The 18,758-nt window shown below is 42.6% G+C and overlaps 1 protein-coding gene across 1 annotated transcript in view; it reads right to left on the reverse strand.

Moving 5' to 3' along the window:
* Positions 1-15,063: 15,063 nt before the first annotated feature.
* The window catches only part of sdhaf3 (succinate dehydrogenase complex assembly factor 3), a 33,451-nt gene continuing 29,756 nt past the window's right edge, over positions 15,064-18,758 (reverse strand). The window contains 2 exon segments of the mRNA XM_043689902.2: positions 15,064-15,452; positions 15,454-15,611. Of these exon segments, the coding sequence (XP_043545837.2) occupies positions 15,416-15,452; positions 15,454-15,611 (195 nt within the window). The 3' untranslated portion in view covers positions 15,064-15,415.

The raw sequence follows: 18,758 nt of genomic DNA on the forward strand, positions 1-18,758 counted from the left end.
CCGATTGTTGAACCGCACTCTGGGCTCGGACTGATATCATTTCATCCGCGCTAACACCGCCAACATTCTATGACTCTATGACATGTTTGAGGGAATGGATGTGTTGCTATGTCCAGTTGTGACTGACACCAATTCCAGTCAAACTGGAGGCCAGGAGGGAATGGCTCCAACATATCCAGACATTTCCTGTAGGAGGGTGGTAGGGAAGGGAGGTGTGCAACCTCTCAGGGGCATGAGGCAGGGCGGTGGCTGCAGCAGACAACCTGTGGTCTTGTTGGTGGAGGCTTGCTAATGCAGACCCAGGTAGTGTTGTGTTTGGATGTGGGGGCTAGACAGATTGGGAAAGTCTAAGCCAAAATAGCACCAATTGGGTTAGATACAGTGAAACAAACCTTGTGATTCTCAATGAGATTCCAGACCTCAATAGCTTAACTAACATTAAAGCAAAATAATGCTAAACACTCTGTAATTGAAAAACTTATGTTCAGATAAACTGTTTTAAGTTGTCTTGTATTTGGATATCAAGGTTAAATGTGGAGTTTTAAAGACACTAGAACCCCTCCTCCAAATATATTACATAGCCATTAGTTCACAATAAGAGTGTGTGTCTCCTTGTAAAAGTTCCTTAGCAACAACTAGTCTTGGAATTTATGGCTCAGAAGTCATTTAAGAGTAAATGGCTGCAATTTCAATTTCAATGATATATCATTACTTGACAAATGAGATTATTCTGAAATCTCAGGGTAACTAAAATTGCATGAAACTTTATCACAATGCAATTCATGTTGCAAGTTTGATTAACCTTATTAGAACCCCAGGATTCTGACCTAAGCCCTGACACCTTAGTCCTCTTTGGGTTAAAAATCATAGGCCTGAATTTTATAGGCCTGAATGTTGAGAAAGAGATTTTCTTAAGTTATTACCTTTCTCTTATATCCTCAATCAGTTCCTCCAGATCTATGTATATCAATAGCTTACATACATGTACATTAACAAGAATATGAACTTGCAATATATGTGTGGCCCTCAATTCAGATGGCACATAAAGCTAAAAGTTGTGAAAATCCCCACCAGTATCCAAAACTTTCACCTTCAGTTGTGTGTGATAATACATTGTTTATGTGCCATCTTTTTAAAATAACTTGTAAATTTGGTCATAGTCTTTCCATTTCTATACGTACCGACATTGAATGGGGAAGTCCTTATTTAAAGTTGTGGTTGGGTTCCCGAAAACTAAAACTGTAAATGAAATAAATTTGTGTGTTTCCATTTTGGAAGAACCAGACCAACATAGAACAGGTTCATAGCACAGGCTTGACTGTAGTGTAACAGGAAATTAAAGTATATTCTCCCTATTTGAAATAATGGTTTTGAGTGTTGCAAAATGAGGTTCTTTTTAATACACAAGTTATTTTGATGTGTTTAAGATAATTATTGTTATGGATATAAGAGTATGGATATATGGATATTTGGGGCGGCACGATGGCTCAGTGGTTAGAACTGCTGCCTCACAGTGCCAGGGACCCGGGTTCAACTGTCTGTGGAGTTTGCACATTCTCCTTGTGTCTGCGTGGGTTTCCTCCGGGTGCTCCGGTTTCCTCCCACTGTCCAAAGATGTGCAGGTTAGGTGAATTGGCCATTCTAAATTGCCCGTAGTGTCAGGTGCATTAGTTAGGGGAATGGGTCTGGGAGGGTTGCTCTTCGGAGGGTCGGTATGGACTTGTGGGCCGAAGGGCCTGTTTCCACACTGTAGGGAATCTAGTCATCAATTTCTATTTTAAATAATTTCAACTTGTTTTCACTTTTCTTGCTTTTTAAAGATTTTTTAAAGATAAATATTTCATATTAGTTATCTGAGAGCAGTAATTTATTGGAGACTTCACAGCCACTCTCTCAGCCACTGTCATCTAAAACAGTGGGATATGTGCAAGGTTAGTGAAGGTTTGTAGCTCAGGTTGAGGTTTAGGGTGTAGGTTTGCTCGCTGAGCTGTAGGTTTGATATCCAGACGTTTCATTAGCTGGCTAGGTAACATCATCAGTGGCGACCTCCAAGTGAAGCGAAGCTGTTGTCTCCTGCTTTCTATTTATATGTTTGTCCTGGATGGGGTTCCTGGGGTTTGTGGTAATGTCATTTCCTGTTCATTTTCTAAGGGGTTGATAGATGGTTTCTCTATCTGTGTGTTTGTTTTATGGCATTGTGGTTGGAGTGCCAGGCCTCTAGGAATTCTCTGGCATGTCTTTGCTTAGCCTATCCCAGGATAGATGTGTTGTTCCAGTCGAAATGGTGTTTTTTTTCCTCCGTGTGTAGGGTTACGAGGGAGAGAAGGTCATGTCTTTTTGTGGCTAGCTGGTGTTCACCACCAGCCTGTGCCTCACCATCCATTTCACCTTCAACAACATAATCTACAAACAAACGAACGGCACACCCATGGAGTCTCTGCTATCAGGATTCATAGCAGAAGCGGCAATGCATAAGCTAGAACAAACAGCCCTGCCAACCATCAAACCAAAAATCTGGGTCCGCTACGTAGATTACACCTTTGTCATCACAAAACGAAACAAGATAGAAGAGACATTTAACATCATCAACAATACCCTCACAGGCATAAAGTTCACAAAGGAGGAAGAAACCGACCATAAACTCGCATTCCTGGACATCACAGTCGAAAGAACGGACAACGGAGAACTACAAACCTGCTATACAGAAAACCGACAAACAGTGACCAAATACTTAACACCAGCAACCATCCCAACACACACAAACAAAGCTATATCAGAACACTATTCCAATGAGCCACATCACACTGCAGCACAGACGAACTTCAGAAAACAGAGGAAAACCACCTATACAACGTATCAAGAAGAACGGGTACTCAAAAAATACAGTCGCAGATTCCTCAAGAACAAATCATGACAAGCAGACCAAACACAGCTAGAAATCCTAACCACCTTACCATACATCAAAAAAGTTTCAGAAATGACAGCCAGGCTACTAAGACCCCTCGGAATCCTAGTAGTACACAAACCCTCCAACACTCTCAAGCAAAAACTAACAAACTTAAAAGACCCAGTACATCCCATGGACAAAACCAACGTCGTCTACAAAATTCCATGCAAGGACTGCCAGAAACACTACGGAGGACAAACAGGAAGAAAGTTAGCCACCAGGATACACGAACACCAGCAAGCCACAAAAAGACACGACTCTCTCTCCCTCGTAGCCCTACACACGGAGGAAAAAAACTACCATTTCAACTGGGACAACACATCTATCCTGGGACAGGCTAAGCAAAGACACGCCAGAGAATTCCTAGAGGCCTGGCACTCCAACCACAGTACCATAAACAAACACATAAATCTAGATACAATCTATCAACCCCTCAGAAAACGAACAGGAAATGAGATCACCACAAAGCCCCGGAACCCCATCCAGGACAAACATATAAATAGAAAGCTTCGCTTCAGTGTGATATGTTTTAGGTAATATTATTATTTGGAAAAGTATGTTCTAAAATAGGCAGAACCATGAAAACCATTAAGTTTAATTTGTATTTCATGCTGTGTGTATTAAGAAAGAGAGATGGTTTTAAATTCATTTCAGATTTATTTTTGTGAGTGGTGATGGGGTGACTGATAATTGCCCGAAACATTGATTTTCCTGCTCCTCGGATGCTGCCTGACGTCATAGAGATGTACAGCACGGAAACAGACCCTTCGGTCCAACCCGTCCATGCTGACCAGATATCCCAACCCAATCTAGTCCCACCTGCGAGCACCCGGCCCATATCCCTCCAAACCCTTCCTATTCATATACCCAACCAAATGCCTCTTAAATGTAGCAATTGTTCCAACCACATCCTCTGGCAGCTCATTCCATACACGTACCACCCTCTGTGTGAAAACGTTGCCCCTTATGTCTCTTTTATATCTTTCCCCTCTCACCCTAAACCAATGCCCTCTAGTTCTGGACTTCCCGACCCCCAGGGAAAAGACTTTGTCTATTTATCCCATCCATGTCCCTCATAATTTTGTAAACCTCTATAAGGTCACCCCTCAGCCTCTGAGGCTCCAGGGAAAACAGCCCCAGCCTGTTCAGCCTCTCCCTGTAACTCAAATCCTCTAACCATGGCAACATCCTTGTAAATCTTTTCTGAACCCTTTCAAGTTTCACAACATCTTTCCGATAGGAAGGAGTCCAGAAGTGCACGCAATATTCCAACGGTGGCCTAACTAATGTCCTGTACAGCCGTAACATGACCTCCTAACTCCTGTACTCAATACCAATAAAGGAAAGTATACCAAATGCCTTCTTCACTATCCTATCTACCTGCAACTCCACTTTCAAGGAGCTATGAACCCGCACTCCAAGGTCTCTTTGTTCAGCAACACTCCCTAGGACCTTACCATTAAGTGTATAAGTCCTGCTAAGATTTGCTTTCCTGAAATGCAGCACCTCGCATATATTTGAATTAAACTGCATCTGCCACTTCTCAGCCCATGGGACTGTCTGGTCCAGATCCTGTTGTAATCTGAGGTAACCCTCTTCGATGTCCACTACACCTCCAATTTTGGTGTCATCTGCAAACTTACTAACTGTACCTCTTATGCTCGCATCCAAATCATTTATGTAAATGACAAAAAGTAGATGACCCAGCACCGAACATTGTGGCACTCCACTGGTCACAGACGTCCAGTCTAAAAAACAACTCTCCAGCACCACCTTCTGTCTTCTACCTTTGAGCCAGTTCTGTATCCAAATGGCTAGTTCTCTCTGTATTCCATGAGATCTAACCTTGCTAATTGGTCTCCCATGGGGAACCTTGTTGAACGCCTTACTGAAGTCCATATAGATCACATCTACTGCTCTGATCTCATGAATCTTCTTTGTTACTTCTTCAAAAAACTCAATCAAGTTTGTGAGACATGATTTCCTATGCACAGAGCCATGTTGACTATCCCTAATCAGTCCTTGCCTTTCCAAATACATGTACATCCTGTCCCTCAGGATTCCCTCCAACAACTTGCCCACCACTGAGGTCAGGCTCACTGGTCTATAGTTCCCTGGCTTGTCTTTACCGCCCTTCTTAAACAGTGGACCATGTTTGCCAACCTCCAGTCTTCCGCACCTCACCTGTGACTATCGATGATACAAATATCTCAGCAAGAGGCCCAGCAATCACTTCTCCAGCTTCCCACAGAGTTCTCGGGTGCACCTGATCAGGTCCTGGGGATTTATCCACCTTTACCCGTTTCAAGACATCCACCACTTCCTCCAATGTAATCTGGACATTTTGCAAGACATCACCATCTATTTCCCTACAGTCTGTATCTTCCATATCCTTTTCCACAGTAAACACTGATGCAAAATATTCATTTAGTACCTCCCCCATTTTATGTGGCTCCACACAAAGGCTGACTTGCTGATCTTTGAGGGGCCCTATTTTCTCCCTAGTTATCCTTTTGTCCTTAATATATTTGTAAAAACCCTTTAGATTCTCCTTACTTCTATTTGCCAACGCTATCTCATGTCCCCATTTTGCCTTCCTGATTTCCCTCTTAAATATACTCCCACTCCCTTTATACTCTTCTAAGGATTCACTCGATCTATCCTGTCTATACCTGACATATGCTTCCTTCTTCTTCTTAACCAAACCCTCAATTTCTTTAGTCATCCAGCATTCCCTCTACATACCAGCCTTCCTTTTAACCCTGACAGAAATATACTTACTCTGGATTCTTGTTACCTCATTTCTGAAGGCTTCCCATTTTCCAGCCGTCCCTTTACCTGCGAACATCTGCCTCCAATCAGCTTTTGAAAGTTCTTGCCTAATACCATCAAAGTTGGCCTTTCTCCAGTTTAGTACTTCAAATTTTAGATCTGGTCTATCCTTTTCCATCACTATTTTAAAACGAATAGAATTATGGTCGCTGGCCCCAAAGTGCTCCCCCACTGATAACTCAGTCACCTGCCCTGCCTTATTTCCCAAGAGTAGGTCAGGTTTTGCACGTTCTCTAGTAGGTACATCCACATACTGAATCAGAAAATTGTCTTGTACACACTTAAGAAATTCCTCTCCATCTAAACCTTTAACACTATGGCAGTCCCAGTCGATGCTTGGAAAGTTAAAATCCCCTACCATAACTACCCTATTATTCTTACAGATAGCTGACATCTCATTATAAGTTTGTTTCTCAATTTCCCTCTGACTATTGAGGGGTCTTTAATGCAATCCCAATAAGGTGATCATCCCTTTCTTATTGTCAGCTCCACCCAAATAACTTCCCTGGATGTATTCAGCACAGCTGTAATGCTATCCCTTATCAAAAATGCCACTCCCCCTCCTCTCTTGCCTCCCTTTCTATCCTTCCTGTAGCATTTGTTTCCTGGAACATTAAACTGCCAGTCCTGCCCATCCCTGAGCCATGTTTCTGTAATTGAGATGCTATCTCAGTCCCATGTTCCTAACCATGCCCTGAGTTCATCTGCCTTCGCTGTTAGGCACCTTGCATTGAAATAAATGCAGTTTAATTTATTAGTCCTACCTTGTCCCTGCCTGCCCTGACTGTTTGACTCACTTCTGTTCTCAGCTGTACCCGTCTCAGATCGATCTCTTTCCTCACTATCTCCCTGGGTCCCACCCCCACCTTACTAGTTTAAATCCTCCCAAGCAGTTCTTGCAAATTTCCCTGCCAATATATTAGTCCCCTTCCAATTTAGGTGCAATCTGTCCATCTTGTACAGGTCAATTCTACCCCAAAAGAGATTCCAATGATCCAAAAATGTGAATCCTTCTCCCATGCACCAGCTCCTCAGCCGTGCATTCATCTGCTCTATCCTCCTACTCCTGCCCTCACTAGCTCATAGCACTGGGACTAATCCAGATATTACTACCCTTGAGGACCTCCTTTTTTAATTTCTGCCTAACTCTCTGTAATCTCCCTTCAGAATCTCAACCTTTTCCCTTCCTATGTCGTTGGTTCCAATGTGGACAATGACCTCCTGCTGGCCCCTCTCCCCCATGAGAACATTCTGTACTCTCTCTGAGGCATCCTTGATCCTGGTACCAGGGCAACAACACACCATTCTGCTTTATCTCTGCTGGCCACAGAAACGTCTGTTTGTACCTTGGACTACAGAATCCCCGAACACAATTGATCTCTTGGAAGCCGACGTACCCCTCGTTGCATTAGAGCCAGTCTCAATACCAGAAACTTGGCTGTTTGTGCTACGTTCCCCTGAGAATCCATCACCCCCTACATTTTCCAAAACAGCATACCTGTTTGAAATGGGTATATCCACAAAAGACTCATGCACTAGCTGCCTACCTCTCTTACCCTTCCTGGAGTTAACCCATCTATGTGACTGTATCTGAGATTTTCTCCCCTTCCTATAACTGCCATCCATCACATACTGTTGCTGTTGCAAATTCCTCATCGCTTCTATCTGTCTCTCCAACTGATCCACTTGATCTGATAAGATTCGCATCCAACAGCATTTATGGCAGATATAATCCACAGTAACCCTTAAACTCTCTTCAAACTCCCACATCTGACAAGAAGTACATGTCACTGCAAAGGCCATTTTTGCTCCTTCACAATCTACAGACCCAGAAAATAACACCGTCTTATTCCTCTACAAACACTGCCCCAGGTTAAATTAATAGCCATGGCTTATATTTTAAGTTTAATCAAGAGACTTATCTCCAAAAGCATATAATAGCAAGAACCCACTGTACTCACTAATACAGCCTTTCTCCTGGACAGACTTAAAACAACAATTAGATTATCTGATTCTGTGCTGTGAACTTCGCCCAACAGTTCGTCCAAGATTAGTTGTGGATTTCACTGTTTGTTAATTTTCCCAGATGCACTCCGATGTCCAGCGATACACACATTCAAACAGCAAAGGTGGTAACTGTACAGGTTCTCTCTCTCTCTTTCTCCTCATCATGTGCTTCCTTTGTCTGCTCTTCTCCCTTTTAAAACTGCTGTTGTTTTGACTATTTTTTTCCAAAGTTCCAAAACAATGCAACAGCATATAAAACAGTAATTGCTGCTCCTGGAATTTGAGGAAATCACCTCCAACACCTAAAATACCTCAAAAAACTGAGCAGCTCTTACAGCCAGAAATTTTTCCTGTCCTCCATCTTGCATTACCCAGAACCCTGTTGTGCTTTTCCAGCACCATTCTAATCTAGACATGGGGTGACTGATGTTTGTTAATACATTCATTTTTAATGAGAGTTTATACTCTTGGAGTAGAACTTGAGGCAAACAGTACAAGAGGGAAAAAGACTTGCTGTTGCTTAGTGACAAGAATCCAGTGTCACAGAATGGCAGAACTATCCAAAAGGTCAGGAAATGTGTGCAGAATCAGTCAGAATGAACAGTTGCTGTAATTTTAGCAATTTCCAAAAAATCAGGGCTGGAGAAAATGTTCTCAGTGGCTTAAGACAAAAACATCCAGAAACAGAATACGGTGGAAGCTGAGAGGGTGGAAAACCCACGTTTTTTCTCTTTAACTATTTAGAAGTCAGTAAGAAGAAAGCTCCAGAATCCTATTGCAAATGTGCCGTCTGAAGAAGAAGTATTAAAATGGAGTTGCGGCTACCCTTCTTCGATTTGACTATCTGTAAGGTTGCATAGATCTTAACCTAAAATTTGCTCAGTTAGCCAAAATTAAGTGAGATGAAATGATGACAAAACATATGAAGCCTGGTCCGAAAATAACGAATGCTGGTGATCACAATGGGTCAGACAAGCATGTTCAACATCTGTTCTGGTCTGATATTCAGACAAGACAGCTAAAAGGGTTCACTTGTGATTATGAGCATTGTATGGATAAAAGTTTTGTATTATGTTTGTAGTGTATATTGTTTAATGAGGAACATTGGGTATATTCCATTGTTAGAACTGCCTTGATGTATTGATAGGAGAAAGTGAGGACTGCAGATGCTGGAGATCAGAGCTGAAAATGTGTTGCTGGAAAAGCGCAGCAGGTCAGGCAGCATCCAAGGAGCAGGAGAATCGACGTTTCGGGCATGAGCCCTTCTTCAGGAAATCCTGATTTCCTGAAGAAGGGCTCATGCCCGAAACGTCGATTCTCCTGCTCCTTGGATGCTGCCTGACCTGCTGTGCTTTTCTAGCAACACATTTTCAGCTTTGATGTATTGATTTCCAGAGTAAACTTGATGGACCAGGCAAAGTGAGAATAAAAGCCTACAGTTGTTGTTGAAGGTAAGAAGTTTGATTCTTTATTTCTGATTTGTGATAAGGCCATTTCAAATATTTCTTGTATAGTTTAAAATAATCCATGTTTTGTTTTCTTTCTGTCTGTAATAAACATTGATGTTCATTTATCAAATGTACATTGGCAACCTCTTGTGAATACGTTCATTGCCCACTACAGTCAACAAATAACTAAAATAAAACTCACAGTCTATCAAACCAGTTTGCACTTTGGGATCTAATTTGTCCAGTGTTACCATCACCTGGAATCATAACACCAGGAAATAGAGATTTCAAACTTTATTGTGTGAAGTTGAAATTTTGTTATCATGGGCAAATATGACATATGTAGGATAAAAACAAAGCTCCAACTAATGTTTCATACAAATATTCAGTTATTTTTGATTTGTGATTGTTGAACAAATAATCTTGAATTATGAGCTGTAGGGTTTAAGACATCAAATTATGACAATTGTTGCCTGTATTAGTCCAAACATCAGCATGTTCAGAAATACTACAGAACAGAATGACTACACAAAGCCTAATGTGGATTTAAACAATTGAGTTGTATTTGAATATTTTGTGTTGAAATATCCTTAACGATCTTTTTAGATTTCATATTCACTTTCTATAACAGTTCCATTTGGAAAAGCATTCAACTTGTTGAAGGTAACAGCCTTTAGTTTTTTGCATGATTCCATTCTTGTGCAGAAACAACTGAGCCAAAATGTAACACTTGTTAAGAGAGAATATTTATGCTTCTAGCACCACATTTTCTAATACAGGTACTGGATTTAGAAGCATAAGTCATTGTATGTTTGTACGTTTCAGATTTAAGCTGCTGCTTAGGGCACATATTAATCAGAGTGGATATTAACAGCTAGTGAGTCATTTAAGAAGAGCATTGACTTTTTTTATTTTTAGTTAAAGCTAGAGTTGAACATAGTAAATTTGGAGCATGGTTTGACACTGTACTGCAAGACAGAATATTTTCTGGAGCATATTACCAATTTACAAAATTTTTTTTTATCAGGTTCCGTGGAGTATTTTTAAAAAGTTAAACACCATGAGTTTGTATTTCTGACAGGAAAGTTTTTCAACGGCCAAGATTTTGATAAACACCATATCATTCCTTACATTGTAGCCCAAACTGAGTATCAATTTTTCTGCTTTTTGCCTTTTCTCCAAATGACTATAAATAACATTCTAAAGCCAGTGGGGTGTGTGAAAAATATGTGCAATTTAGTTGGGGGGTGGTGGTGGTGGGAAGAGACTTTTTGATGAATCCTGCCATCAGCTGACAATGTTGCAACAAATATGATCTATTATAAATCTTCCTGTTCACCAGTGGAGGTTGTGATCACTGCCAGGCTGATTCACTACTACAGAATGGTGACCAGCAAAACAGAATAACATAGTGGTTTAACAATGCTTCCATTTGCCTCCAGGCAGTCAGGTAAAGGGAGGAGGTGCTGTTTCTGATGATGACGACACAAGAAGATCCAAAGATCCTCCTGCCAGACTAAGACAAGCTCAGTGGAAGTGGCATAGGTGAGCAACCATGGAACAGGACCAATGCAGGAAATCAATCAATGACCTGTTCCAGTGTCACATCTTCAACAGGAATTGTTTGTGTAGTAATCATTAATGCATATGAGCAAGCGGTCAGCTCTGCTACAGGAGTGAATCTATGATCGCCTTCCGCAAAGACCGTTCCCTCCGTGACTACCTGGTCAGGTCCACGCCCCCCTACGACCCACCCTCCCATCCTGGCACTTTCCCCTGCCACCGCAGGAACTGTAAAACCTGCGCCCACACCTCCTCCCTCACCTCTATCCAAGGCCCCAAAGGAGCTTTCCACATCCATCAAAGTTTTACCTGCACATCCACTAATATCATCTATTGTATCCGTTGCTCCCGATGCGGTCTCCTCTACATTGGGGAGACTGGGCGCCTCCTAGCAGAGCGCTTTAGGGAACATCTCCGAGACACCCGCACCAATCAACCACACCACCCCGTGGCTCAACATTTCAACTCCCCCTCCCACTCTGCCGAGGATATGGAGGTGCTGGGCCTCCTCCACCGCCGCTCCCTCACCACCAGACGCCTGGAGGAAGAACGCCTCATCTTCCGCCTCGGAACACTTCAACTCCAGGGTATCAATGTGGACTTCAACAGTTTCCTCATTTCCCCTTCCCCCACCTCATCCTAGTTTCAAATTTCCAGCTCCACACTGTCCCCTTGACCTGTCCGGACTTGTCCGACTTGCCTAGCTCCTTTTCCACCTATCCACTCCACCCTCTCCTCCCTGACCTATCACCTTAATCTCCTCCCCCACTCACCTATTGTACTCTATGCCACTCTCTCCCCACCCCCACCCTCCTCCAGCTTATCTCTCCACGCTTCAGGCTCTCTGCCTTTATTCCTGATGAAGGGCTTTTGCCCGAAACGTCGATTTTGCCTGTCCTCGGATGCTGCCTGAATTGCTGTGCTCTTCCAGCACCACTGATCCAGAATTTAGTGTCACATTGTTGATTGAATCCAAAAGGTTTTATGTGGACTTGGACGCAACATTTGAATTTTGGATTAGTGGTGCTGGAAGAGCACAGCAGCTCAGGCAGCATCGGAGGAGCAGAGCACCTCTAATCCAGCACCACTAATCCAAAATCTGGTTTCCAGCATCTGCAGTCATTGTTTTTACCACAACATTTGAATGATAGCAGTAGATGTGTGATGGCGATGCATACAGAAACACGTGTTACTTGGCATGTCACTGACTCTGTACTTTGTCATGCAACAGAAGCAGATCCACAATTTCTGTGAAAGAAGTTTCTGGCTTGAGGTTTGTCATAGCTGCTGAAGCAATGTAGATCACTGATGAGGTAGTTTGATTACTGGAACAGCTGGACTGGCCAGACGTAAAAACAACAATCCTGTTTGTCGCATATAGGCATATGTGATAGATGCAAGTTTATAGTTAGATGTTCTTGAATGATAAAATCACTACATACGCCTTTACTCCATGCTTCATTACACAATTCCATAGTGAACCAGTATTCACCATGGATTTCCCTCTACACACCACATTTGAACATGGAAGAGGTGCATGCAGAGGGTTCAAAAACAATTCTATTAGCCATTAAGAGGTTCGAGCCCACCTGCACCATTGGGGCTCATCTAAAGACATTGAGTGAGGAATTGTATCCTGCAAAATTTAGTTTCATCAAGGAAGCTGTGAGACACCTAGGTGAGCACACATGACCAGTATTTGAAATGACCAGCGCTGTTATCTTTCATGCAATTAGATTTTCCAGAGCCATAACTGGGGGTAAGCAATCTGGAGACAGTATTTATCTTCCCAAAATTTTACCGCTCTTCTAAATTTTTTCTACAGGAACATTTGCTCCCCAAGAGGGGAGACGGCCTCAATTTAACTTCTTAAAAAAACCGCAACTGAATATACAGTGCAGTCTCAACATGCCAGGCTGTCTGTTCCAAATCATAACATTAAAGTTACTAAATTAGATTAGATTCCCTACAGTATGAAACAGGCCCTTCAGTCCCACAAGTCCACACCAACTCTCCGAAGAGTAACCCTTCCAGACCCATTTCCCAACCCTAATTTACCCCTGGGAGAAAGTGAGGACTGCAGATGCTGGAGATCAGAGCTGAAAAATGTGTTGCTGGAAAAACACAGCAGGTCAGGCAGCATTCTCCTGCTCCTTGGATGCTGCCTGACCTAATTTACCCCTGACTTGGCAATTTAACACAGCCAATTAACCTAACCTGCATATCTTTGGATTGTGGGAGGAAACCCACACAGACACAGGAAGAAAGTGCAAACTCCATACAGACAGTTGCCTAAGGCAGAATCGAACTCAGATCCCTAGCACTGAGGTAGCAGTGCTAACCACTAAGCCACCGTGCATATTTGCACATTTAGATTTATTCAAATTACCCTTCATCAGAAATAGTTTGGAGTTCACTATTGACCAGGTACCAAACTGGAACAGCCATATAAGCACTGTTACGCACGTCCCTATTCCCAAAGCCTTTCTATCCTTCCAAGCACAAATGTCCAATGAAGGACACTCCACTTGCCCCAACATATGCAAGTCCAATAATTATTAAGAAATTCAACATCATTTAGGAGAAACTATCTCTTTGATCAGAACCCCACATATATTATTGTACATTTGCCAGAGTATATACCATCTACAAGATACGGTGTAGCAACTTGCCAAGGCTGCTTCAAGATCACTTCTCAAATGTGCACTTCTACCATCTAGAAAGACAACAGCAGCAGTTTTGTTTGACAATGTGACAAAGAGGATTGATGAAGACAGGGCAGTGGACATTGTCCCGATGGACTTTAGCAAGGTGTTTGACAAGGTTCTGCCTGGTAGACTGGTTAGTAAGGTTAGATCACATGGAATCCAGGGAGAGCTAGCCATTTGGATACAAAATTGGCTTGAAGGTAGGAGTCAAAGGGTGATGGTGAAGAGTTGTTTTTCGAACTAGAGGCCCATGACCAGCAGTGTGCCACTAGGATCAGTGCTGGGTCCACTGCTTTTTGTCATTTATAGAAGTGATTTGGATGTGAATATAGGAGGAATGGTTAGTAAGTTACCAGATCACATTAAAACTAGTGGTGTAGTGAACAGTGAAAGTTATCTCAGAGTACAATGGAACCCTTGATCAGATGGGCCAAGGAGTGGCAGCTGGAGTTTAATTGAGATAAATGTGAGGGGGTGGTAAGGCAGATCAAGGTAGGACTTTTACACTTAATGGTAGGATCCTGGGGAGTGATGCCTAACAAAGAGACCTGGGAGGACAGGTTCATAGTTCCTTGAAGGTGGAGCCACAGATAGGGTATTAAAGGTGATGTTTTATACGCTTGCCTTTATAGGAAAACGCATTGAGTATAGGGGAGTTGGGATGTCATGTTGCAGCTGTACAAGACATTGGTTAGACCATCTTGGGATACTGCATTCAATTCTAGTCTCCCTGCAATAGGAAAGATGTTGGTAACTTGAAACAGTGCAGAAAGGATTTTCAAGGATGTTGCTGGAGTCAGAGTGTTCGAGCTACAGGGAGATGCTGAATAGGCTGGGCCATTTGCCCCGGAGCATTAGAGGCTAAGAGGTAACCTTATAGAGATTTATAAAATCATGAATAACATGGAATAAAGTGAATAGTCCAAGTCTTTTTCACAGGGTAGGGTATTCCAAAACTAGAGGGCATAGGTTCAAGGGGAGAAGGGATCTATAAAAGGGACCTAAAGGGTAACCTTTTTGAGAAAAGAATGGTGTGTGTATGGAATGAGCTGCCAGAAGAAGTGGTGGAGGCTGATAGAATTACAACATTTAAATGGCATCTGGATGGGTACACGAATAGGACAGGTCTAGAGAGATATGGGTCAAATGCTGGCAAATGGGACTAGATGTACCTTGGATATCTTGGCATGGACAAGTTGGATCGAACGATTTGTTTCTGTGCTGTACAACTCTATGACATGAGACCATCATCTCTTCCAGGTCACAAACCATCCTGATTTGGAAGCAAAATTGTTTCTTCACTATTGATAGTTTAAGGAATTGCAAGATTTGAACTGAACACTGCTCTGGGAATGCCTGTATCACACAAAAAAATACAAGTTCAAGTATTTGGCTTACCAACACCTGCATAAGGAGAGCTAAGGATGGGTGGAGGCAGCATGGCCTCCAATTCAAAAACAGTTCTTTTTAAAATTAAAATAATTACTAAGTTTAAATTTTTTTCTTAAACATAGATAACCAGAATATTTACATATATAAGTACTCATGATAATTGCAATTAATATTAATTATTTGCCGTTTAATATCATTGATCAAAATTGGTTACACATTGCTCAACATGTATGTCATTAAAAATAGTTTACATAAAATTTGGTTCAGTATTCACAAATTTATTATTAGAAAAAAGTTGAATCGATCTTTCTAAAACTTTTAAACATTGTAAATATTACTATCCGTTCACAATTTACATGCTGAAAGCAAATGGGCTAACTGTTAAACATTGCTGTATACAAGACAATTACACTTCAAATTTCCAGAATTCATTATTTCTAGGAATCAAAATACATAGAAAGCAGATATAATAGGTACAATTCCAGTGTTGGCTGCATATTATTGTGATAATTAATAAATTACTTCTTGTGATAAGGGTCACCTTTATTATTGAACTGGTTTTGTAGCTTCTTGCATTAGTGCATATAACTGTCCAATCTGTTCTTCATTAAAGTCTTTTAGTTTATTTGCTGTCAGGTCAATTCCATAGTTGGCCTTCGGTACGGGATGCATCACACTCTCCGTAGCTTGTGCCTGCAGTGTATCTGCATATGCCTGAGAAAAAGTTAAAATCAGAATGCTGAATTAGAGGTTTTTAAACTTAAACTGAAACGTGCTCATTAGGCATGGTAGCAATAGTTTCTTTTGAAACAGACAGATTAAAGACACCACACAGACTAGTAACTGCTTTCTCCATCAAGAAAGGAACATAAACACTTATTGAGTTTTATGAGAGACACCTACTGTTAAGTCTATTCAGATTCAGGGAGGATACCAGAGGGTTGGGACATGGCAAATGTAACACCTCTGTTTAAGAAGGGAGGGAGGCAGAAGATGGAAACTTATAGGCTGGTTAGCCTGATCTTGGAGAGTGGTACGATTTCAGAGTCCATTATTATGGATGAGATTGTGCAATACTTGGAAATGCATGGTAAAATAGTGCTGACTCAGCATGGCTTCATTAACAGGAGGTCATGTCTGACAAATCTGTTAGAATTCTTTAAAGAGGTAATGAGTAAGTTAGACAAAGCGCAGCTAGTGGACATGACTTATTTTCAAAAGGCCTTTGAGAAGATGCTGCACAGGAGGCTGCTATGTAAAATAAGAGTTAGGGGCAAGGTACTCGTATAAATAGAGGATTGACTAATTGGCAGAAGGCAGAGATTACGTATAAAATGCTTTTTTTTAGGATGGCAGCCAGTGACTAGCAGAGCTCTGCAGGGGCCATTATACATTAACAATCTGAACAAAGAAACTGAGGATATTGTTGCCAAGTTTGCAGATGACACAAAGATAAATGAAGGGACAGGTAATGTTCAGGAGGTGGGGAGGCTGCAGAAGGACTTGGCCAGGCTAGAGAGTAGGCAAAGAAGTGGCAAATGGAATATAAATCGGAAGAACAGAGAAGTAGATTATTTTATAATGAAGAAAGGCTTTGGAAATTTGAAGCACAGGGGTCTTAGGAGTCCTAGTTCAGGATTCTCTTAAGGATAACATGCAGGTTCAGTTGTAATTTAGGAAGGAAATGCAATGTTAGCCTTCATTTTGAGCAGGCTAGAATACAAGGGCAGGAATGTATTTCCTGTTGAGGCTGTTTAAGATTCTGGTCATACCACGTTTAGAACATGTGAGCAAGTTTGGACCCTTTATTTCAGGAAGGATTTGCTGGTCTTAGAGGAGGTTCACAAATCTGATTTCCAGGAATGAAGAGTTTGTCAGTTGAGGTCACTGGGCCTGTATTCAATAGGTGTTTAGAAGAATGAAGGGGATCTTGTTACAACTTACTGAATACTGAGAGGCCTGGATAGAGTGAACGTGGAGAGGATGCTTCCACTAATAAGAGAGATTAGGGCATGAGGGCACAGCCTCCGAGTGAAGGTTGATCCTTTGGAACAGAGAGGAGGAAGAATTTGTTCAGCTAAAAGTTGGTGAATCTGTGGAGCTCATTGCTGCAGAGGACTGTGGAGGCCAATTCATTGAGTGTGTTTAAGTTAGAAATAGACAGGTTCGTGATTACAAATGGATTACAGGTTATGCAGATTGAGAAATATACTAGCCATGATCAATGGTGAAGCAGACTCTATGGGATGAAAGGCCCAATTCTGCTCCTATATTTTATGATCATATGTCACAGCTTATGACATGTGCTCCTCTAAAAAATTGTAAAGTGCTTTAAATCATCTCTCAGTTAGGAGAAAGTGAGGACCGCAGATGATGGAGATCAGAGCTGAAAAATGTGTTGCTGGAAAAGCGCAGCAGGTCAGACAGCATCCAAGGAGCAGGAGAACTAATGTTTCAGGCATAAGCCGTTCTTCAGGGATGAGGAAGGTGTGCCAAGGTGTGAGATAAAAGGTAGGGAGGAGGGACTTGGGGGAGGGGCATTGGGAATGCGATAGGTGGAAGGAGGTTAAGATGAGGGTGATAGGCCGGAGAGGGGATGGGGCCAGAGAGATCGGGAAGAAAATTGCAGGTCACGAAGGCGGTGCTGAGTCCGAGGGTTGGGACTGAGATAAGGTGGGGGGAGGGGAAATGAGGAAGCTGGAGAAATCTGCATTCATCGCGTGTGGTTGGAGAGTTCCTAGGCGGAAGATGAGGCGCTCTTCCTCCAGGCGTCATGTTGCCATGGTCTGGCGATGGAGAAGGCCAAGGACCAGCATGTCCTTGGCGGAGTGGGAGGGGGAGTTAAAGTGTTCAGCCACGGGCCGGTTGGATTGGTTGGTGCGGGTGTCCCAGAGGTACTCTCTGAAACGTTCCGCAAGTAGGCAGCCTGTCTCCCCTCTGGGACACCCGCACCAACCAACCCAACCGCCCTGTGGCGGAACACTTTAACTCCCTCTCCCACTTTGCCAAGGACATACAGGTCCTTGGCTTCCTCCATCGCCAGACCATGGCAACACGATGCCTGGAGGAAGAGTGCCTCATCTTCCACCTCGGAACCCTCCAACCACAAGGGATGAATGCAGATTTCTCCAGCTTCCTCATTTCCCCTCCCCCCACCTTATCTCAGTCCCAAACCTCGGACTCAGCACCGCCTTCGTGACCTGCAATCTTCTTCCCGACCTCTCCACCCCCACCCCCTCTCCAGCCTATCACCCTCACCTTAACCTCCTTCCACCTATCGCATTCCCAATGCCCCTCCCCCAAGTCCCTCCTCCCTACCTTTTATCTTAGCCTGCTTGGCACACCTTCCTCATTCCTGAAGAAGGGCTTATGCCTGAAACATCGATTCTCCTGCTCCTTGGATGCTGCCTGACCTGCTGCGCTTTTCCAGCAACACATTTTTCAGCATCATCTGTCAGTTGCCTGATTAATTGCCCTAGTTGACTGCCAACCTCCACCCTTCTGAGAAGCTGCCACCAGAATTATTTCACAGAGGTAAGGGCACTTTGAAGAACCAGCACATCACCATACTACTGCAGAATATCAGTATTCAAAGCAGTTAGTGAATGCAAGGGTAAAGTCCATCCTGACAACAGAATATTCTCTTGCCTGATTATTTACTTGCAAAGTGAAATGAAGCAAAGGATAGTGGCAACGTTTCACAATAATTTTCTGACATGACCCCACCCATGCGGGAGGGATTATTGACAGGCAATCTGGATGGCTGTTGGGTCTTTGATCAGTTGAAGTGAAGATGCAGATTTTGATTGATTGGTGTGTGGGTCCCAGGGCTTCTTTCGAGTTACTGCCCTGGGATGACTT

This window comes from Chiloscyllium plagiosum, unplaced genomic scaffold (assembly GCF_037043375.1).
Source record: "Chiloscyllium plagiosum isolate Xiang-an unplaced genomic scaffold, Cpla_swu_hap1 HiC_scaffold_5, whole genome shotgun sequence".
Lineage (NCBI taxonomy): Eukaryota > Metazoa > Chordata > Chondrichthyes > Orectolobiformes > Hemiscylliidae > Chiloscyllium > Chiloscyllium plagiosum.